Consider the following 24,683-nt stretch of genomic DNA (forward strand, 5'->3'; position numbering starts at 1 on the left):
TGGAGTTTAATATTTTTTTGCTTATTCTCAGAAATATCTAATAATTTAATATTTAACAATTTAAATTGTTTAAAATTTGTGACTTACGTATAAAGCATTTTACCTTATTACCTTTTTAAATTCTATTTGAGTGTCAGAGGCCAGTTAGAATTTCAATAAAATGTACTTAACAACACTATTTTTATGGTTAAGAGCCTCCACTTTTATTCTTGGAGTTGATTAAGGGACTATGTGAAATTTTAAGTCTGCCAAACTAGTTCTTTTCTTTCCCCAACTGTCAAGACCATAGAGGAAGTATGTCACTACCAAAAATGATTGAGTTGTGTTGGGCCTGGAGAAGAAGTCCGGTAGAAGGAGCCTCTCCTGGGGCTGCTGATGGTTAGGCTCATCCACCACCGCACTTCGAGCTCGACTGGAGTCGCCGTGGGTTTTCTGCAGGGAAGGCAAGAATTACAGAAACTGTTAAATCAATTTGTAGTGCATCAACCCAAGTAGGCATGGTAACTGTAGGCCAAGCAGCTCCAGTTCCATTGTCATAAAGTGAGGATTCAGTTTGTACTCTTGACAAAATATAGTATAAATTAATTCCAGAACAGGGATCCTGCAGAATTACTGCCCACGAGGTTTTATAAGCACATGGAAAGGCAACAGGAGAAAGACATACCATTTGCCTTTGTGGCCCCACGGTGCTCAAGTGTTCCACGTCAGCTGTGCCAATAGGGGGCAGCAGATTGTTTCGGCTCAGGGGCATTGGTGAGGGAGAGAGCGAGTCAGCGGCTACTGGGCTGCAGATCCCACCAGCGAACACCAAGATATGAAAGGATAGTTATAACAATACAAGCAAACTGATTAGAATCAAATAAATGAGGGAGATGAGTTTAATGTCATGCACAGAATGCTTCCTATGTTTTTAAGTTAAGCAATCTCAGTGAAACGATTTTGGAAAATCAAGAGTTGAGGGGTTGGTTTTCATAATATTTTCTGATTTGGGTTGAAACCTTATCCTGAGCACACAGCAGCAGTCGACCCTTTGTCTCACAGAGAGCTGGTGTTATACTATTTTGGTGATAACCTATAATGGATTTGTAATTTCACATCTGGTGGAATTCACAGTTCTGGGCCTTTTGGTTGTCCTTTTCACTAATAACAGTAGTCCTTCCTTATCCATTGTTTTGTTTTCCATGATTTCAGTTACCCATGGTCACTGGGGTCCAGAAGTACATGATCCTCATTTTGATGTATTGTCAGAAGGTCACTGTAGCCTAATGCTGCCTCACAGTGCCTCCATTGTTAACCTCACTTCATCTCATCACGTAGACATTCTGTCATCTCACATCATCACAAGAAGGATGAGTGTAATACAGTGAGATATGAGAGAGACATTCACATAGATTTTGTTCCAGTATACTATTATAATTGTTCCACTTTATTATTAGTTATTGTTAATCTCCTACCATACCCAATTTAGAGGTTAGACTTTATCATAGGTACGTATGTATAAGAAAAAAACATAGTATATATAAGGTTTGGTACTATCTGCAGTTTCAGGCTCCATGGGGGGTCTTGGGACATATCCCCTGTGGATAAGGGGGGACTACTGTAATTATAATTGCCAGGTAAATTTCTTAAACTTTTCTTCCATGGCATTTCCAGCAGTTTTTAGCATTTCTCATACTCAAGACTGTACCTGAAAATCAATGATACTTTCATGTCCCAGAAGAAACAAGGTAACTTGTTTCCACTTTGAAGAAATTATCAGAAGGTATGAGGATTAATTATGCTTCAAGAACACTCATCCTCAATTGAGTGAATCTATATCAATACACATCAACATAGTAAAATAGTGGGTAGGTGAGAAGAACTCTGGTGTCCTGACAAAGATTTTGGGGCATTACGGACATCTCTTTTAGTGAATCTATTGGGATAAATTAAAACAAATTGAAGTCAAATAACATGTTGGGAAAGAAGTATAAGGATGTCCATAATTTAGAAGCTGAATTCAAAACATAGTTACAGCCATATTATCTTATACCCTTGATTATAGTCTTAGACTCAAACATCCTGAGATGTTTTGTGAGTCAACAACTAATGAAAGAATTTTATTTTAAAAAGTAGGCTACTAAGTGTTTTTTGCATGACAAAGCTCAGAGTGAATTAAGGGTGGGAAAAGGAAAAAATATGGTTAGTGTTATTTCCTAGGAAGTGCCAAGGTATATTTTTCCTGGTATAGAGACAAGTACTTAGCTTAGGTTAAAATGTTATCATTTGTCAATGGAATAAGCAGATCCCAGTGGTACAGAAAAATATTAAAGGAGAGTTAACTTATTTGGGGATGAATTTCACTGAGCACTGAGGAAAGTGTTGATAAGATACTTAGATCTTATTCCTTCGATAAGTGTCACTGAAGTATTCTAGCCGACATTTTATTGTAGAAGTAAATAGCTAAATAGCTAAGTAAATAGCTAAATCAACACATCTAATACCTGAATTTTATTCAGATTTAACCACATTTCTTTCTCTGTTAGATTTAAACCAGTGTGTAGTCAGTCCATCATGAAAATATCTAATGATTGGTTTCTAGGCATATATTTCAACCTTACGTTTAAATTCATTCTCTATGTAAAATTATTCTTCATTAGTTTTACTACAGTTTCCCCAAATTCTGCTTTTGAAACCTACACTCGGGGTCCTCTGAGTATTTCTTCCACAGGTCTTGGTGTTCCAGTGCGTGAATGGCTTGTGCTGATGGGATGAAGGGTACGTGGTGGGGGATTGCGTCTCCTGGCAGACTGTACTGTGTATGATAGAGCTGATGTACTAAGCTCCAGGGCTCGATTTGGCCAATTTCGAGTTGAAAGGATGGTACTGGATCCAGGTCTCATAAGTAACTTGTCGTCAAGATCTCTAGTGACCAAATCAGAAACCCACAATGAAATCAACATTGCTCTGTATAGGGAAACAAGACTCAAAGGCTTAGACTATAAAACATATTCAAGGGAGAAAAAAAGCAAAAGTAAATAACCTAATTTATACAAATCATATAATCTAGCCTCAGGCATGAGAACATGTTCTTAAAAGGACAGCATTTTAGCCATACAGGTAATTTACTAGAATGGAGACATGGGGGTGCCTGGGTGGCTCAGTTGGTTAAGTGACTGCCTTTCACTCAGGTCATGATCCTGGAGTCCCGGGATGGAGACCCGCATCAGGCGCCCAGCTCCACGGGGAGTCTGCTTCTCCCTCTGAACTTCTGACCTTCTCCCCTCTCATGCTCACTCTCTCTCTCTCAATCAAATAAATAAATAAAATCTTAAAAAAAAAAAAAGAATGGAGACTTGGGAAAGCAAGTCCATTATTCACCTGCCATGACAGTCACTTCTTCAGTTACAGTGAAGGCTGACCTGAAGATTCCCTGGAGTGCTTCCTGAAAGTTGACCCCAGGGACCGAGATTCCTATCATATTGGAAGCCTTCTTTGTGCTGAAGGAAAAACTTAGTTGAAAGGCAAATAATTACTGCTTAGGAGAAGCGTGGCACCAGCGAGGCTCCCACTCAAAGATTAAAATGCTGAGCTCATTGGAGCCTGAGGGGGCGGGGTGTGTTTGGTTCTTTGGAAAGCTGGAGCAGGCAAACCATCCAGAGCCTCATGCTGCGCAGGGCATTGGGACTACTGTAGGTCCCTGTCTGCACAAGCAACTAAAGTACAACACTTTCTTGTAAGTACTCCGATAAGTAGAATACTATGCCCAAATAGTTAAGGAACTTACTCTGCCCTACAGATTCCAGATTTTTTTGTTTTTGTTTTGTTTTTTTTAAGTGGGTGCAATACTTGTAAGACACCTGAGAGACACTATTTGGACAAGGAAATGGAGGGATAGAGAATTAAGCTCTGCCACATGCTCTTTTGGCTTTCAGCAAGTTCTCCAAATGTCGAGGCCCCTTTGCTATCCTGTAGTGCAAAATTACCTCAGTGTTTGGAGGACTTTGAAGGGCAAATACCCTCCAAGAAATGGAGCTAAACCTTGAGCATTACTCACAAGAGATTGTGCTGGTCTTCCTGCCGTCATAACCATTCACTTATTGGCCTTTTCTTTACACACCTTAACTGCTTTCTGTGACAAGAAGCTTTAGCTGCTTCATGCTTACCTTTGTCTTCTGAACTACTCATTCATTATTCTGGATTCAGTTATTATCTTTAGCCTTGTAACTTCTAGATCAACCTCCAAATCTGACCTTTTCCATATTTCCGGTGAGATGGCTTGGCATTGTAAACTCAACATGCCCCAAACCAAATTTATCTTTACCCCACAACAAACTTCCCTTGACCTTTGAAATCTCAGAGTTGACTTTGGTTCCTCTATTTATATAGAATCTGATTTCTTTTGCAATATCTCCTAAAATATTACATTCCTTTATCCTTTGGGACAACCCTGAATATAGACTATTAGTAGCTTATGGTTGAACTCCTACATTAGAATCTTTACCTTCAGTTCCTCCTGCTTCAATTGAGTCTATGTTCTTCTGCTGTAAAATCTATTTTTCAGATTCCTGACTTAAACTGTGTGCCCCCCAAGTGAAATTCATATGTTGGTGGGAGTGTCAAATGGCATACTTACTTTGGAAAACTGTATGGCAGTTTCTTACAAAGTTAAACATACACTTATCTATCCTATGACAATCTATACATACTGACTCAAGAAAAATAGACCATAGGTCCACAAAAAATACCTGCGCAAGAATGTTTATGGTGCCTTTGCATAAGACCCGCAACCTGGAAACACCCCATATGTTCATTAGCAGAAGAGTAGAAAACAAATTGTAGTGTATTCTTACAATAGAATATTACTTAGCAATAAAAGAAGGTCACATGCAACAACATGAATGGATCTCAAAAACATGGCATTCAGAACCTTCTAGTCTGGTCACAGTCTTCATTAATTTCGTAGTCTTCTTCCTCGTGAATCACACCATGATCTATTTTAATTCTGGAAGATTGTCAGTGATCTTTGGTCAGAAGCATTAAAATTCTGACCTATCCCTTTTCTTACTATAGTAAAACCGGTCTGCTTTCCCTTCTAAATAGTTTGTATTTTTTGTCTCCAGACCTTTTCCTACACCATTCCTCCTACCTAGAATAGTCTTGTTGCTCTTCTCTGCTTAACCAAACTCTCATCTTTGAAGGAAAAGTTCATACTATAGTTAGCCACCCAAATGCCCCCCTTCTTTGGGACTGTCATGCTTTCACTCTGAGTACTACACCCTTGACGTTCAGTCACACCAATGCCCTATGTGGTTAAGTGTCTTTTTACCCGCATGTGTCTTCTCTTTGCAGTTACATTATCAGCTCCTTGAGGGTGGAAACCATTTCCCTTAGATGTTTTTACTCCCCAGATGTCTCTGTGGTTGCTTGGTAGGTACTCAATATATGCATGATGATTGACTGATTGAGCTTTCCTTTTATTTTTCAGTGATCTAGGTAAATTTAGAGTCTATTAAAATTTTACACTTCTTACAGTAGTTTGTCCATTAGGGAGAGATTTCTTGGCTGTAGAGGCATCCCATGAACCAAGAGACCATTCACGTTTGGCTGATGACCACTTGCTGCTTGACAGAGATTCATCTATATGTCAAAAGAAAATGTTACATGTTATTGGTTAGTGAATACATTTGCTGTGTTTCCCAACTTTGCCAAAACTTAATATTTTCAAATTAGATAATCTGTGCATTTTTCTCCTATGCCTTAACTTTTATAACGTCTTTGGCCAATAGCCGAGCTGGGGCTTCAAGTCCACTGTCAAGATGACAAGTCAGACTCCTTTTCTCTTCATTTCTAAATGACAGCAGGTAGGGGAAGTCTGATCAAATGAGATGAAAGCAGTTAACAGCCACTCAGGGGAGCGAGAACTCCATTACTATCATTATTTACGTTAGTAAAGAAAACCTAAGAAGAAAAAATATGGAACAAATATAGAAAAAATTAAGAGTAAACTCTGACATAATCTCTTTCACCATCAAAGAGTCTTATGCTCTGCACAAACTAATCCCTTATCTTTTACTACCCCTGGGGCAGTTAGCTATCAGTCATAACCTAAGTTCTGAAGACCGTAACTAGCAAGAGTTCTCGTGTTAGCAGGATTTAATCTTCCATGGACTGACATTGCCACCTTGGCGTGCTGTTAATTTTCTCTGTCAGGTCATCAGTTCAGTGCGCTTTCTGGCCAGCTCCTCTGCCACAGCATGCATTTTCCTCCTACTTTCTCTCAGGAATATGTGAATTAATGCTGCTTTTTCCTTGATCATTTCCTTGGTCATTCCTTCTTTTTCCTTAGCCAGGAACATTTAAGTTAATTATGCATAACTTAGGCTACCTAACCCATAGTGAGACCACTTCGGCATGTTAGAAGTATTTTATTACCGTGAAAGGAACATTAGTTCACCTGGCTAATCCTCCAGTGTGGTAAGATATGGATGGGCCTTGCTGATTTTATTTTTAAATAACCCATTTGTAAATCCGGTAGCACAATATCAGGCCAGTAAGCCAACAAAGCAAATACTAAGTCTGGTAGTGAAACCCAGGGTTGATGAGCATGGCTCAAGGATTAGAATCCCCCTGCAGCGCCCCCATCCCGTTTTGGTTTTTTGTTTTGATTTTTGTTTTTGGCCAGAAGTAACACTGGGAAACTATCATGTAGCAACTAGATAAATCATTACATGATTTACGTGAGACCAGGCTCATTAGCCTTCTATAAGAAATGACCATGTTTATGCTTGTCCACAGACTTCACTGGGACCACTTGTTCCTTACTTTGGTTTGCCTTTTACACCTCAGTTATTAACCAGTCCTAAACACGCAAAAGGCAGAAAAGTCAACAGATTCAAATATCAAAAATAAAAACCAGGTAGGCTGAGATAAAAGAAAAGGGAGTCAAATGGAGAAATTCAAAGGATAGGATGTTAAGGCCACAGAACATCTGAGATTGGTCCCCCTTTCTGTCATATCCTTTATTCTTTCCAGACAGACTTGGGCTAACCACATAGCTGATTATACATTGCATAACTTATGGATGACTTTAAAAAAGAGGGGACTGAGGGGTATGTGGGTGGCTCAGTTGGTTAAGCATCTGCCATTGGCTCAGGTCATGATCCAAGGATTCTGGGATGAAGTCCCTGCGTTGGGCTCCCTGCTCAGTGAGGAGCCTGCTTCTCCTCCCTCTCACTCTCCCCCTGCTCATGCTCTCTCTCTCTCTTTCTCAAATAAATAAATAAATCTTAAATAAAATATTTTTTTAAAAGAGGCCATTTGTTTAAAAAAAAGCTGACTGGAAATTATCAATCCTAATTTGCTATTAATTTTTTAAAAATTTCTTTTAGAGCGCATGTGTGCACACACAGGGGAGAGCTGGAGGAAGGGGAGGGGCCGAGAGAGGGGAGAGAGAATCTTAAGCAGGCTCCAGGTCCAGTGCAGAAACTGCCCCAGAGCTTGATCTCACAGCCCTGAGATCATGACCTGAGTCGAAATCAAGAGTGGGACCAACTGAGGCACCAGGTGTCCCATTATTAATTTTTTAAACTTAAACTTATCAATGCAAAGAGTCACTGGCTTATTATGATAAACACATAGCTTTACTGAAAAAAATTGAGTCATAAAAAATAAAAGTAAGGCAAATAACTCTGAGCAAGCTTCTTCTGGCAAGAACAGCCCTAGGTTCTCCAGTACATTCCTGTGTAGAGCTTACTGGATTTGAGGTGATGGACGGCACCTTCGACTGTGGCACTCGAGGTAACACCAAAGGTTGTGGTTCGCTCAGCACGCAGGGGCTTTCTGAAGCTGGTCTGGTGATTGCAACGTTACTCTCATCATCTGAGCAAAGGAACAGAATCTATTATCCATGGATATCTTCAGACCCACAGCAAAACAGTAAAAAAAATCTTCCTCAAGAATTCCTAATCTCAAACTAGGCTTCACTCATTTTTGCAGCCTAATTTCATACCACCTGCGTGTTTAAAACAACAACAACAAACAGCCTTAAGTTAAGTTAGTTTAGAGTGTTTTCCCAGGCTGATGATGCCTATTGGTACCCGGCAGAAGGAAAAACAAAGATCTTTAGAGCAAAGATATCCAATAGAACACTTGGGGTTAATGGAAATGTTCTACAGATGAACTAATATAATGGCTTCTGGCCACATGTGGCTCTAGAGCCCTTAAAGTCTGGCTAGTGTTACTGAGCAACAGACTTTTAAATTTTTGTTAATTTTAACAAATTAAAATTTAAATAGCCAAGCAGATTTAGAAGAGGGAAAAAAAACGCAAAGGAGAACTAAAATGGCTAAAATTAAAAACAGCAGAATTAATAGATTTAGATATCTGTTGCTGAAGACAAGTAGTGAGCTAGAAAAAAAAGATGTCAAGAACTAATTCTGAATTCAATGCAGAGGAAAGGAGATAAAAAATATGAACTGTACTCTAAAAAGTTAGTTTTACTATATGGAAACTATACCTTGTTTTAAAAATGGACAAATAAAATCACAGCGAAATATCCTTTTCGACATTGATAGTTAAACATTGATCAGGATACTGATGTGATTGTCAATACAGGAACTGTTAGTGGGCATATAGAACTGGCACAGTCTTGTTGGATAATTTGGTGTGATCTCTAGTAAATTGAAGATGTATATTCCCTATGACCCAGCAACTCTATTCCTTGGTATATACCCTAGAGGGAATCTTGCACGTGTGTACCAAGAGAAATATTTAAGATCGTTTAAGGCATCATTGGTCATAACTGCAAAACACTGGATCTGGGGATTTTAGCACTTCTTACCATCATTTATGGCTCCAAAGCTCAACTCAGGATGAGGAATCATGTTTCTGAGTAGAATTAATATGCACTCTGGGTCTTCATTGTTTTTAAATCACTTCCATTATCATCATTTGGTTTACAATAATATACTGTGGTTTCCTTCAGAGAAACTATATCTTCACAAAAACGTCCAGTGAAGCTTGTTTCCTCATTAGCAAATTAGGATTAATAGTAAAAATAATTATCCTTTTTAATTAATTATATTATTATTTGTTTTTATTTTAAAATATTTTTTGTAATTTTGATTTTAAAACTAGTCTGATTAAAAGTTTTTAAAAGACCATTAAAATAAGTCAGAAAAATATTTATATTTTCTTAGCATTTTATATACTTCTGGGTTACAGTTGACAAACCTTAATATACCAAAAGTTGTCACATGATCCTATGTAGTTTGATTTTGTTTCTCATGTAGGGGTAGAAAAAGTTGCTTTAGTAGCAGGGATAAGTTTATACCAGCACCCACAGGTAGGCTCTGAGAGCAGCTAGCCAACTGGTCCACACCAAAGCCAAAAAGCCAAGAGTTCTCTTTTAGGAACTATTGTATATGCTTTGATTTAATGTAACCCTTTTATTCCTTATACAACCCTATGTTATTATTATATTGTTCTATAAAAAAAAACTGAATCACAGTGAGTTTAAGAAACTTGCATAGGGTATAAAGTTAGTCTCAGAGCCAGCGCTCAAATCCAGGTTTGTCTGGTAACAAACTGCTTTTAACCATTATAGGATATGACTTCTCACAGGGATAAATTTTAGAGCAGGTGTCAGCTAACTATGGTCCATGCATGGACCAAATATGATCCATTACCTGTTTATCTTATTGCAGTAAAACATGTGTAACACAAAATTTACCATTTTAACCATTTTAAAGTGTACATTTCAGTGGCAGTAAGTGCATACATAATGCGCAGTCATCATCACTGGTTCCGTAAGTTTTTCATCACCTCAAAGGGAAATCTCATGCCCAGTACTATTGCTAGTTTTTATAAATAAAGTTGCAACAGTACTTTATTTTCTTTGCTGTATAATACTGTCTTGTATGAATGTATCACACTGCAGTGCTGTGGGACATTTGGGTAGTTGCAAGTTTTTATTTTCTAGCATGTGGTGCTATTATGGACATTTTTATGTATGTTTCAGTGAGCATATATAGTGCATACGGGGAGATGTACATAACCACATTCTCTCATTCTCATATTGTTTATGGCCGCTTTCAAGGGCAGAGTTGAGTAACTGCAACAGACTGGATGACTGGCAAGGACTGGCTCTTATACACAAAGTTTGGTGACTTCTCTTTTAGGGAGTCAACTCACTAAACAATCAGTCCACTAAACCACTTAGAGATCCTCCAGCTCCATTTCAAGATCAGTTTCTTAAAGTTGGACTTGATACTGAAAATTGAAGGAGTTCCTTTATTTACCACCAGTAGTGTTTATTATTACAGCAGTTCAGATGTAACTATGGACTTTATCATTTATCTGTTATTTCCAAAAACTTAAACTCATATGATATAAATCAGGGTTTTTTTTTTTTTAAGATTTTATTTATTTGACAGAGAGCGCAAAAGCAGAGGGAGGGATAGGCAGAGGGAGAGGGAGAAGCATGCTCTCCACTGAGCAGGGAAACTTATGCAGAACTTGATCCCAGGACTCTGGGATCATGACCTGAACCAAAGGCAGATGCTTAACCCACTGAGCCACCCAGGCACCCCTAAACCAGTTAATCTTTAAAGGGTGTAAGTTCTCGGGGTGCCTGGGTGGCTCAGTGGGCTAAGCATCTGCCTTCAGCTTGGGTCATGATCCCGGCATCCTGAGATCGAGCCCTGCATCAGGCTCTCTGCTCAGCGGGGAGCCTGCTTCCCTTCTTCCTCTGCCTGCTTCTCTGCCTATTTGTGATCTCTGTCTGTCAAATAAATAAATAAAATCTTTAAAAAAAATAAAGGGTATTATTAGTTCTGTTTTCCAATTCCAGCTTTATTTTTAAGATTTTATTTATTTGTTTGTTTGTTTGTTTATTTATTTATATGAGGGGGGAAGGGGCAGAGGGAGAGGAAGAGAGAAAATCCTAAGCAGACTCCCTGCTGAGTACACAGCTCCACATGGGGCTCAATCCCGCAACCCTGAGATCATGACCTGAGCTGAAATCAACAGTTGGATGCTTAACCCACTGAGCCACTCAGGTGCCCCTCCAATTCCGGCTTTAAAAGAGAACTTGACATGCATACAACAGAGGGGCTTAAGGAAGAACCCACATAGACAGGATCAAATGTAGCAAACATTGAGCAACTGGAACTCTCATACAATACTGGAGAGTGTAAATGGGTGCAACCACCTTGGAAATTTTTTGAAAGTCCCCACTGAAGTTAGAATAGCATATCTTATGACCTAGCAGTGCTACTCTAGTACATATGTTCACCAAAAGACATGTACAAGAACGTTCCTGACAACACCGTATGCTTTCAAATACAAACTGCAAACTACTCAAATATCCATTAACAGTAAAATGTGATCTAGCCATATGATAGAATATGATATAACAACAAAACTATTATTCCAAGCAAAATAGTTGCATCTAACAATGTTGAGTTTAAAAAGACAGTTACAAAATGGCATATACTATAGGAATCCATTCTTATAAGTTAGGCTAGGGTTACTCTTAGGGTTGTAGGAGTTCAGTGACTGATAGCAAGCATGAGAAGGGCTTATGAAGTGTTGGTAATATTCTGTTCTTGGTCTGGTTGCTGGTCATACGTGTGGATTCATTTTTTTAAATTGAAACCTATTTAACATTAGTTTCAGGTGCATAGCACAATGATTTGACAATTATGTACATTTCAAAATGCTCACTGTGGTAAGTGTAGTTACCATCTCTGACCATACAAAGTTACTACATTATTATTGACTATGTTCCCTATGCTGTACTTTTCATCCGAGTGACATACTTATTTTATAACTGGCAGTTTGTACCTCTATTCCCTTTCACCATTTCACCTATCACCCCCCACCCTCCCCTCTGGCAACAACTAGTTTGCTTTCTATGAGTCTGTTTCTGTTTTTCATGTTCGTTCCTTTGTTTTTTTATATTACATGTATAAGTGAAATCATGGTATTTATATTTTTCTATCTTATTTCACTTAACATAATACTTCTTAAGACCATCCATGTTGTTAGGAATGGCAAGATTTCATTTTTTATGGCTGAGTAGTACTCCACTGTGTATATATATCACATCTTTACCCATTCCTCTATCAGTGAACACTTAGGCTGCTTCCATATCTTGGCTGTTGTAAATCAATAATGCTGCAATAAACATAGGGGTTCATATATCTTTTCAAATTAGGTATTTGTTTCCTTTCACTAAATCTCCAGAAGTGAAATTACGGGATTGTATGGTACTCAATTTTTAATTTTTTGAGGAACCTCCATACTCTTTTCCATAGTGACGACAGCAATTTACATCCTCACCAATAATGCATAAAAGTTTCCTTTTTCTACATCCTTGTCAACACGTCATAGTTCTTGTCCTTTTTCTTTCTTTTTTTTTTTTTTAAGTAAGCTCTATGCCCATCATGGGGCTTGAGCTCATGACCCTAAGATCAAGAGTCACATGCTCTACTGACTGAGCCAGACAGATTCCCCAGTTCTTGTCTTTTTGATATTGGTCATCTGACTGGTGTGAGGTCTCACTGTGGTTTTGATTTGAATTTTCCTGATGATTAGTGATGTTGAGCATCTTTTTATGTGTCTGTTGGCCATGAGTATGTCTTCTTTGGAAAAATGTTTATTCAGATCCTCTGCCCATTTTTAAATCACATCATTTGGTATTGAGTTGTATGAGTTCTTTATATATTTCACATATTAATCTCTTACTGAATATCATTTTCTAATATCTCCTCCTATTCAGTAGGTCACCTTTTTTTTTTAATGATTCCCTTAACTGTGCAAAAGTTTCTTAGTTTGATATAGTCCCATTTTTTTTTTACTTTTTAAATTTTATTTTTTATAAACATATATTTTTATCCCCAGCGGTACAGGTCTGTGAATCGCCAGGTTTACACACTTCACAGCACTCACCATAGCACATACCCTCCCCAATGTCCATAACCCCACCCCCGATATAGTCCCAGTTTTTTATTTTTGCTTTTGTTTTCCTTCTTGGGGAGACATATCAAAAAATATTACTAAGGCTGATGTCCATGAGTTTATTGTCTATATTTTCTTTTAGGAGTTTTATGATTTCAAGTGTTGCACTTAAGTCTTTAATCCATTCTGAGTTTATTTTTGTATATGCTGTAACTGGTTTGGTTTTAATCTTTCATATATAACTGTCCAGTTTTTCCAACACCATTTATTGAAGAGACTATCTTTTCCACATTGTATATTCTTGTTTCCTTTGTGGTAGATTAACTGACCATATAAACATGGGTTTATTTCTGGGTTCTTAATTCTGTTTCATTGATCCATGTGTCTGCTTTTGTGACAGTACTATCTGTTTTGATTACTGTAGCTTTGTAGTATAGTTTGAATGCTGAGATTGTGATACTTGCAACTTTATCCTTTCTCAGGATTGCTTGGGATATTCAGGACTTTCTGTGGTTCCATACACATTTTAGAATTTTTCATTCTAGTTCTATGAATAAGGCTGTGTTTTTTTTTTTTAAATAGGGATTGCATTGAATCTGAAGATTACTTTGCATAATATGGATGTTTTAACAAAATTCTTCCAATCCATGAGGATGGTATATCTTTCCATTATATGTGTCATCTTCAATTTCTTTCATTAATGTCATACTTTTCAGAATACAAGTCTTTCAGCTCCTTTATTAAATTTATTCCTATGTGGTTTTTTATGTAAATAAGATTGTTTTCCTAATTTCTCATTCTCCTGTTTTGTTATTAGTGTATAGAAATGTAACAGATTTCTGCATATTGATTTTGTATCTTGCAACCTTACTGAATTGATTTATTAGAACAGGTTTTTGCTGGAGTCTTTATGGTTTTTTATTTTTTAATGTTATATGTCATCTGCAATCTGCAAATAATAACAGTTTTCCTTCTTCCTTTCTGATTTGGATGCCTTTTTCCCCTTGTCTGATTGCTGTGGCCAGGGCTTCCAATACTATGTTAAATAAAGGTGGTGAGAGTAGACATCCTTGTCTTGTTTTTTATCTTAAAGGGAAAGCTTTCATGTTTTCACCATTGAGTATGATATTAGCTGTGAGTTTGATATATATGGTCTTTATTTTGTTAGGTATGTTTCTTCTCTACCCATTTAGTTGAGAGTTTTTATCATGACCGGATGTTGGATTTTGTCAGATGCTTTTTCTGTATCTACTGATATGATCATGTGATTTTTATCCTTCATTTTGTCAAAATCCACATTGATTTGTGGATGTTGAACCATTCTTGCATCACTGGAATAAATCCCACTTGATCTTGGTGAATGACTCTTTTAATGTAGTTTCTTAAATATTTATTTATTTATTTGGGGGGGAAGGACAGAAAGAGAGGGAGAGAATCTCAAGCAGAATCCCCACTGAGCATGGAGCCCAACACATGGCTCAATCTCGCAACCCTGAGATCATGACCTGAGCTGAAATTAAGAATCATCTGCTTACCTGACTGAGCCACCCAGGACCCCCTCTTTTAATATAATTTTAAGTTCTGTTTGCTGATATTTTGTTGAAAATTTTTGCACCTATGTTGATCAGGGATATTGATCTGTGATTTATTTTTTATTCTTATTTTTTTGTAGTGTGTCTTGTTTTGGTATCAGTATAATGTTGATTTCATAGAATGAACTTGGAAGCATTCCCTCCTCTCCTATTTTTCAGGATAGTTTGAGGGGGATTTTTTAAAAATTTATTTTATTTTATTTTATTTTATTTTATTTTATTTATTTGAGTGAGAAAGAGCGAGCAGCAGGGGAGGGGGGGAAAGGAAAAGGAAGAGAAAGTATCCCAAGGTGGCTCCACACCTAATGCAGAGCTTGATGTGGGGCTTGATCCCATGACCTGGAAATCATGACCTGAGCCAAAATCGAGAGTCAGATGCTCAACTGACTAAGCCACATAGGTGCCCTGAGAGCAATAGGTTTTAACTTGTCTTTAAATGTTAGCTAGAATTAAGCTGTGAAGCATCATGCCCTGGGCTTTTCTTGGGAATTTTTTGTTTTGTTTTGTTTTGTTTTAGAGAGCCGCTGTTTATTTTTTTTTAAATTTAAAAAGATTTATTTATTTTAGAGAGAGCTTGAATGGGGGGAGGGGCGGAGGGAGAGAGGGAATCCTCAAGCAGACTCCCACTGAGCATAGAGCCCAACGCAGGGCTCTATGAACCCTATGAACCCCTATGAACCCAATGGATCCAATCCTGAAATCGTGACCTGAGCTGAAATCAAGAGTTAGATGCTTAACCAACTGAGTCACCCAGGCACCCCATCTTGGGAGTTTTTTGATTACCAATTCAAAATTTTGTCACTAGTAATTGATCTGTTCCAAGTTTTCTATTTCTTCCTGATTCAGAGAATTGTATATTTCTGGAAATTTACCCATCTCTTATAGATTGTCCAATTTGTTGGTATGAACTTTTTCTTTTTTTAAGATTTTATTTATTTAATTTGACAGAGAGAGAGAGACAGTGAGAGAGGGAATACAAGCAGGGAGAGTGGAAGAGGGAGAAGCAGGCTTCCCACTGAGCAGGGAGCCCGATGTGGGGCTCGATCCCAGGACCCTAGGATCATGACCTAAGCTGAAGGCAGACACTTAATGACTGAGCCCCCCAGGTGCCCCTGGTATGAACTTTTTGATAGCAGTCTCTTGTAAGCTTCATATTTCTCTGATGTAGTTTGTAAGTTCTCTTTCAGTTCTGATTTTGAGTCCTCTTTTTTTCTTGATGAGTCTGGCTAACATTGTATCAATTTTATTTTTTTCAGTTTTATTTTTTCAGAAAAACAGCTCTTAATTTCAGTGAACTTTTCATGATTTTTTAGTCTCTATTTCATTTATTTCCACCCTGATCTTTATTATTTCCTTCCTTCTGCTAACTCTGGGCTTTGGTCTACTATTTCTAGTTCCTTTATGTAAATTTAGAATGAAACTTTTCTTGGTTTTTGGGGTATCCCTGTTTTGCTGTAACCTTCCTGCTTAGAATTGCCCTTGCTGTATCCCAAAGATTTTGAACTGTCCTGTTTCCACTATTATTTGTCTCCAGGTATTTTTTTAGTTCCTCTTCGATTTTTTTCATTGATACATTGGCTATTTGGTAGTATGTTGTTTATCCTCCATGTGTTCGTATTTCTTCCAGTTTTCTTGTAACTGGTATCTCATTTCATACCATTGTGGTTGGAAAAGATACTTGATATGATTTAAATATTTATTTGTTTATTTTAGAGAGGGAGGGACAGAATGAGCATGAGGTGGGGTAGGGGCAGAGGAAAACAAGCAGACTCAGGGAGCCGGACTTGGGGCTTGATCCCAGGACCCTGAGATCATGACCTGAGCCAAAATCAAGACTCAGACACTTAAACAACTGAGCCACCCAGGTGCCCTTAATTTGATTTAAATATTAAATTTATGGAGACTTGTTTTGTGGCCTAATATGCGGTCCATCCTGGAGAATGTTCCATGTGTACTTGTTCTATGGATACTCTGCCATTTTTTGGATGGAAGGTTTTGTATATATCTGTTAACTCCATCTTGGGTAATATATCATTCAAAGCTAATTTCCTTATTGATCTACTGTCTGAATGATCTATCTATAATGTACATGGGGTGTTAAAGTCCCCTGCTATTATTGCATTACTGTTGATTTGTCCCTTTATGTTTGTTAATGTTTGCTTTATATATTTAGGTGCTTCTACGTTGGATGCATAGATGCTTAGAACTGTTATATTCTCTTGTCGGATTGATCCCTTTATTATGTAATGCTTCTCTTTGTCTCTTATTAAAGTCTTTTAAAGTCTATTTTTTCTGATATAGGTATTATTGGTCGAGCTTTCTTTTGGTTTCCATCTGAATGAAATATCTTTTTCCTACCCTTCACTTTACTCTGTGTCCTTCTAGCTGAAGTGAGTTTCTTTTAGGCAGTATAGAGATAGGCCTTGTTTTTTTATGCACTCACCCAATTTCTTTTGATCGGAGCATTTAGTCCACTCACATTTAAAGTAATTATTGATAAGTATGTACTTATTGTCATTTTGTTAACTGTTTTCTGGTTATTTTTGCATTATTCCCTGTTTCCTTCTTCTTTTATTATTTTCTTCCATTGTGGTTTGATGACTTCCATTATTGTTATTTTTTGATTCCTTTCTCTTTTTTGTGTGTGGATTGGTCAAAGGTTTTCAATGTGGTTACTATGAGGTTCATATATAATAACCTATGTATATACAGTAGTCTATATTAAGCTGATGGTTGCTTAAGTTTGAACACATTCTAAACGGACTTGATTTTTACTCCATGTTTTATGTATATGATACCATATTTTACATCTTATTTTGTATATCTTCACTTATTTTTTGTAGATATAATACATGTTACTACTTTTGGATTTTAATCTTCATAGTAGTTTTATAAGTGATTAATCACTACCATTACTGCATATTTGCTTTTAACAGTAAATTTTTTTTTTGCTTTCAAAATTTTTATTTCTAGTTACAGCCTTTTTGATTCTACTTAAAGCTCCTTTAACATTCTTTGTGGGGCCAGTTTAGTAGTGATAACTCCTTTAACTTTTGTTTGGGAAATTCTTTATCTTTCTTTCAATGTTGAATGACTTTGATGGGTAATGTTTTCTTGGTTGTAGGTTTTTCATTTCAGCACTTTGAATATATAATGCCACATTCTTCTGGCTTGCAAAATTTCTGCTGAAAAATTAGTGGATAGCCTTATGAGGTTTTCCTTGTATGTAATGGTTTCTTTTTCTCTTGCTGCTTTTAAGATTCTCTGTCTTTAATTTTTGTCATTTTAATTATTTGTATGCACTTCCTTGGGTTCATCATGTGTGAGGTTCTCTGTGATTCCTTGGCCTGAATGTCTGTTTTGTTGTCAAGTTTAGGGACTTTTTAGCTATTATTTCTTCAAATAAATTTTATATTCCCTTCTCTCTCTCCTTCTGGGACCCCTACAATGTGAATGTTATTACACTAAGTGTTATCACAGAGTTGCCTTCATCTATCCTCTTTTAGAGTTCATTCTCTTTTTGCTATTTCAGTTTGGTTGCTTTCTATCATCCTGTCTTCCAGATGGCTGAACCATTCCTCTACATTCTCTAATCTGCTGTTGATCCCTCTAGTGTAGTTTTTGTTTTGTTTTGTTTTGGTTTGGTTTGTTTTTTTGAGGGTGTGGAGAGAGGAAAAGAGAGAATCTTAAGCAGACTCCATACCCAGTACAGAGCCCGTTGCAGGGCTCGATCCCACAACCCTGAGATCATGACTTGAACTGAAATCAAGAATCAGAAGATTAACTGACTGAGCCACCCAGGCACCCCCAACCCCAGTGTATTTTTCACTTTAGTTACTGTAGTTTTTTATCTGACTGGTTCTTTATATATATATTTTTTCTATCCCTTTCTATCCCACACTCTTCTATCAAGTCTGGTGAGTATCTTTGAACTCTTTATCAGGTAAATTGCTTATTTCCATTTCATTTAGCTCTTTCTCTGTTGTTTTGTCTTACTACTTCATTTAGAACCCATTCCTTGGTCTCTGATTTTTTTGACTCTGTGTTTGTTTCTATGTATTAGGTAGGCCTGGTTTTGAAAGTTGTTGCCTTATGTAGAAGGTATTCTGTGGTGCTCTGTAGTGCAATCTACCCGGTCATAAGGAGCAGGTGCTGCAGGGCTGTCCCCTATGTGGACTATCTGCACCCTCCTGTTGTGCTTGAGCCAAGGCTACTATAGGCACACTGGTGGGCAGTGTTTGCTTCTTGAGCAGCTCACTGAGAGGCCTGGTTGCATTCACTGTAGGCTCAGTGGTGAGCAGGACTAGCTAGCCCTCAGCCCCACTGTCTGCAATGACCCACTGTGACTGCTACAGGTGCGGTATTGGGCAGAGCTTGGTCCTGGAGTGGCTAGCTGAGAGACTGATCAGCAACTACTGTCAGCATGCTACTATCAGCATACTGGTGTGTCGGGTTAGCTTCCCCACACCCCAGGGCAGGCATTGTTTTGTAGGTGAGCTGTTCCTGGCCAGGACTGACTGCCAGGTCTGGTGGGATAGGAGCTGCTTTTGGAGGTGACTGTCAGGTTGGTCATGTTAGGTAGGGTGAGACTGGAGGGCAATGCTGCAGCAGAGCAAGTAGTACCAACAAGAAAGATGGAGGTTTCAGAACTGCCTCCCATGGGTGTCTGGCTATCTACGTTGGGCAAGGGAAAGGATAATAGTGCCTGCAAGTACTTCTGTTCCCAGAGAAAGCTGCCACACTCTCTGCTTCTCTGGCATATGTCCTAAAATCAGTCAAGAAATCTTCCTGTAGAGATAGGAAGATGGTGGTGGAGTAGGAGGACCCCAGGCTCACCTTGTCCCTTGAATACAACTGGATAACTATAAAATCATCCTAAATATTCTAGAAACTGACTTGAAGACTAACCAAACAAACTCTACAACTAAAGGGAGAGAAGTGGTCACATCAAAGAAGGCAGGAAGTATGGAGATGTGATTTAGGGGAGAAATGGATCATGGCTGCTGCAGATGGAGGGGAGCCATGGATGAGGATAAGGTTGGAGAGAGAGGCACATAGAGGAATGCACAGGGAGAACATTTCCCCATAGACACTGGCTTCAAAAATGAGAGAGGCTGAATTTCATGAGGTCTTGCAACCAGTGGGGCTTAAAGCTTGGAATTTAAAAGGTCAGCAGGTTTGGCTGGGATAGAGCCCAGCCTCTTAAGAGTCCTGCTCTTAGAGAGAAGGTAGGCAAGGAACCTGGGGACATACAGTATGGAAACATCAATCTGAAGAAAACATAGGGCACAGAGTAGAGAGATTATTTGCTCTTCTCAGAGTGTGTCCCTGAGGCAATATTCACAGAGACATCTCTCCACTGTTCTCAGAAAGAACAGAGCTGGCTAAGTGCCATTTTCTCCCCCTAACCCCAGCATAAACACAGAGCCATATGCAGGAAGCAGCACAGTAGCTACCTAACTTGCTTACACTAAGCCCTGTGCTCCAGTTGAGCTGCCCTTCTCAGTCATGCTAACTTCGTCCTAGTGTAGCAGACCCCTCCACCAGAAGACCAGCCAAACCCCTCCCCACACCATATCTCTCAGCCAGAGAGTTTTGCAGGGCCTCAGTTCCAGTGGAAGTAGTGACAGGTCTCATTTCACAAGCAGACCAGGGCACATGTAGTTAAAACTCACCACATTCAAGCCAGGGACCAAACACTGCCCACAGCAGGAAAGGAGAGCCTCTGCAGATGACTGGATGGAAGGATAGAGCAGCCAGAACACAATAGTACAGCATATGCAGCACACACTAGATACACTCCCTGAGGCACCAGGCCCTGGGCACTACTTGGCCTCTTCTTCATAAGGCCATTACTTTCAGAAACAAGAGACATAATTGGCTTTTCTGACACACAGAAGCAGGCATAGACTTAGACATAATGAGAGGACAGGAATTCATCCCAAATGAAAGAACAAAATAAGGTCATGTCCAGAGATCTAAGCAAAACAGATATAAATAACATGCCTGATGGAGAATTTAAAGCAACAATCATAAGGATACTCACTGGATTTGAGAAAAGAAAAGAATGGAAAACATCCGTGAGACTCTGACCACAGAGGTAAAAGAGTTAAAAAGTCATACAGAGATGAAGAGTGCAATAAATGAGATCAGAAACACACTTGATGCAATGAACAGTAGGCTGAAGAGCCGAGGAACAAATTAATGACCTAGAGGGAAAAATAATGGAAAGCACTAAAAAGAGAGAAAGAATTATGCATATGTATATGGGAATAGACATAGGGAATTCAGGAACTCTATCAAATGTAATAATGTTTGTATTATAGGAGTTCCAGAAGAAGAAGATAGAGAAAAGGGGGCAGAAAATCCATTTAATGAAATAATAACTGAAAACTTCCATAATCTGGGGTAAGAAACAGGCATCCAGATCCAGGAGGCACAGAGAACTCCCATCAAAATCATCAAAAGCACACCTTACCCCAAGACATATTGTATTTAAATTTGCAAAAGAAAGTGATAAAAAAATATTAAAAGCAGCATGATAAAAGAAATCATTAACTTACAAGGGAAAATCCATGAGGCTAGCAGATTTTTCAACAGAAACTTGGCAAGCCAGAAGACAGTGGCATGATATATTCAGAGGGCTGAAGGGATAAAGTCTGCAGCCAAGAATACTTGATCCAGCAAGGCTATCATTTAGAATAGAGATAAAGAGTTTCCCAGACAAACAAAAACTAAAGGAGTTTGTGACCACTAAAACAGCCCTGCAAGAAATATTGAAGGGGACTCTGTAAATGGAAAGGAGAGATCAAAAGTGGCAGTATAAAGGCAGGAAAAACAAAAGCAGTAAAAATATTTCTGTAACATCAGTCAAGGAACTCACAAAAAGGATATAAAGTATAATAACATGTATCTAAAATGTGGGGAGGAGAAAAAGAATGGGTTCAACCTTAAGTGATCATCAGCTTAATATAGGCTGTTATGCAGAAAAGGTTATATATGAAAAAAGAGGTTATATATGAACCTGATGGTAATCATATATCAAAAACCACTAATAAACATGCAAAGAATTAGAGAAAAAAAATCCAAATATATCACTAAGGAAAATCAGCAAAACAGAGAGAAAGACAAGAAAGAATTCGAGAAATGCTCCAGAAAGATCACAAAACAAGTAATAAAATGTCAATAAATACAAAACTATTAATTACCTTGAATGTAAACAGTCTGAACACTCCAAAAAGACATAGGGATTCAGCGAATTAAAAAAAACAAAAACAAAAAAAACAAGACCCCAGGCACCTGGGTGGCTCAGTGGGTTAAGCCTCTGCCTTCAGCTCCTGTCATGATCTCAGGGTCCTGAGATCAAGCCCCGCATTGGGCTTTCTGCTCAGCAAGGAGCCTGCTTCCCCCTCTCACTCTGCCTGCCTCTCTGGCTACTTGTGATCTCTCTCTCTGTCAAATAAATAAATAAAATCTTAAAAAATATATATACTGCCTAGAAGACACTAATTTTAGACAATAAAGACACCTATAGATTGAAAGTGAGAGGACAGAAAAACATTTATTATGCAAATGGAATAGCAATACTTATATTGGACAGACTAGACTGTTTAAACTAGACTTTAAAACAAAGACCTGTAATAAGAGACAAGGGCACTGTATAATAATAAAGGGAATACTACAAAAGAAGAGCTAACAATTGTGTATATTTATCCATCCAACATGGAGCACCTAAATACATAAAACAATTACAAACATAAAGGAACTAATCAATAATATAACAATAGTAGGGGTCTTTAACTTAAATCAGTGGACAGGTATCTAAACAGGAAATCAAGAGGGAAATAATGGCTTTGAATTACACATTGGACCAGATGGACTTAACATATATATTCAGAACATTTCCTTCTTAAACAGCGGAATACACATTTTTAAAGTATATATGGAACATTATCCAGAATAGATCACATATTAGGCCACAAAATAGGCTTCAACAAATACAAGAAAACTGAAGTCATACCATGCACCTTTTCTGATCACAACATTATGAAATAAGTCAACCACAAGAAAGACTCTGGAAAGACCACAAATACATGGAGGTTAAATAACATATCCTAAATAATAAAGATTAGAGCTGAGATAAGTGACATAAAAACTAAAAAAAAAGAAAAAAGAAAAACCCAGTAGAACAGATCAATAAAACTAGGAGGTGGTTCTTTGAATAAAATAAACAAAATGGATAACCTATAGCTAGATGTATCAAGAAGAAAAAAGAAAGCACCCGAATAAAATCACAAATGACAGAGAGGAAATAACAACCACCACAGAAATACAAACAATTATAAGAATACTATGAACATAACAACAAATTGGATAACCTAGTAGAAATGGATAAATTAAAAAAAAATAGAGCCTACCAAGACTGAATCATAATGAAACAGAAAATCTGAACACACCAGTTACTAGTGAAGGAGACTGAGTAAAAAACAAACAAAAAAAAATCCCAACAAATAAAAATTCAGGACCAGATGGCTTCACTGGTGAATTATTACAAACATTCAAAGAAGAATTAATACCAATCCCTACTCTTCCAAAAAACAGAAGAGGAAAGAAATCTTCTTTTTTTTTTTTGAGGCCAGCATTACCCTGGTACCAAAACCAAGGATACCACAAGAAAAGTACAGGCCAATACCCTGATGAACATAGATGCAAAAATCCTCAAAAAAAACCTTAGCACACCAAATGCAACAATACATTAAAAGGATAATATATCAAAAAATAAAAGAATAATACATCATGATTGTTATTAATCTAGGAATGCAAGAATGGTTCAACATCCACCAGTCAGTATGATACACTACATTAACAAAATGAAGAATAAGTATCATACAATAATCTCTATAGATGCAGAAAAAACACTGACAAAATTCAACACTTTCATCAAAAGTATTTTGAAGTACCTCGCCATTATAAAGTACACATATGACAAGCCCACAGAGAACATCATGCTCAACAGTGAAAAGTTAAAAGCTTCCTCTAAGATCAGAAATAAGGCAAGGATGTCCACTTTCACCACTTGTATTCAAAATAGTATTGGAAGTCCTACCAAAAGCAGTAGGCAAGAAAAAGAAATAAAAGGCATCCAAATTGGGAAAGAAGAACTAAAACTCTCACTATTTGCAGATGACATATATGGAAATTGTAAAGCTTCTATCAAAAACTGTTAGAATTAATAAATGAATTCAGTAAAGTTGTAAGATACAAAATCAATACACAAGAATCTGTTGTACTTTTATACACTAATAATGGACTATCAGAAAGAGAAATTAAGGGGAATAAATCCCACTTATAACTGCATCAAAAAGAATAAAATACCTAGGAACATATTTAACCAAGGAGGTAAAAGACCTATTGTATAGTAAGAACTATAAGACATTAATGAAAGAAACTGAAGAAGACACAAATAAATGGAAAGGTATTTTGTGCTCATAGATTAGAAGAATTAATATTTCTATTAGAATTAAAATATCTGGGGCACGTGGGTGGCTCAGTGGGTTAAAGCTTCTGCCTTCGGCTCAGGTCATGATCCCAGGGTCCTGGGATCGAGCCCTGCATCGGGCTCTCTGCTCAGCAGGCAGCCTCTCTTGCCTGCCTCTCTGCCTACTTGTGATCTCTGTCTGTCAAATAAATAAATAAAATCTTAGAAAAAAAAGAAAAAGAAACCTAGAATTAAAATGTTCATACTAACCCCAAAAAATACAGATTCAATGTGATTCTTATCATATTTTCAATGGCTTTTTTCCACAGAAATAGGACAAACAATCCTAAAATTTGCATGAAACCATAAAAGACTCCAAATAACCAAAGCAATCTTGAGAAAGAACAAAAATGGAGGCATCTTGCTCTCATATTTCAAACATAGCTATAGCATATAACATATACATAGCTATAGCAATTAAAACAGTACGGTACTGGCATAGAAATAGACACATGGATCAATAGAACAGAATGGAGAACTTAGAAATAAATCCATGCATGTACGCTCAATTAATTTATAACATGCATACAACAGGGAAAGGACAGTCTCTTCCATAAATAGTTTTTAGAAAACTGGACCAGTATCTCACACCATACACAAAAGCCAATTTA

At 37.6% G+C, this 24,683-nt stretch overlaps 1 protein-coding gene across 5 annotated transcripts in view; it reads right to left on the bottom strand.

Moving 5' to 3' along the window:
• The window catches only part of FAM149B1 (family with sequence similarity 149 member B1), an 86,120-nt gene that overhangs the window by 4,333 nt on the left and 57,104 nt on the right, over window positions 1-24,683 (bottom strand). For 4 of the 5 annotated variants that reach the window (XM_032840574.1, XM_032840564.1, XM_032840556.1 and 1 more), the window contains 5 exons: window positions 7,736-7,860; window positions 5,513-5,619; window positions 2,680-2,904; window positions 665-785; window positions 307-432 (listed from right to left, as the gene is read on the bottom strand). In XM_032840574.1, the coding sequence (XP_032696465.1) occupies window positions 307-432; window positions 665-785; window positions 2,680-2,904; window positions 5,513-5,619; window positions 7,736-7,860 (704 nt within the window). The remainder of the gene's footprint in view (window positions 1-306; window positions 433-664; window positions 786-2,679; window positions 2,905-5,512; window positions 5,620-7,735; window positions 7,861-24,683) is intronic. The other variant, XM_032840581.1, reaches the window with a different exon arrangement.

This window comes from Lontra canadensis, unplaced genomic scaffold (assembly GCF_010015895.1).
Source record: "Lontra canadensis isolate GAN:19392208 unplaced genomic scaffold, GSC_riverotter_1.0 scaffold3, whole genome shotgun sequence".
Taxonomy (NCBI): domain Eukaryota; kingdom Metazoa; phylum Chordata; class Mammalia; order Carnivora; family Mustelidae; genus Lontra; species Lontra canadensis.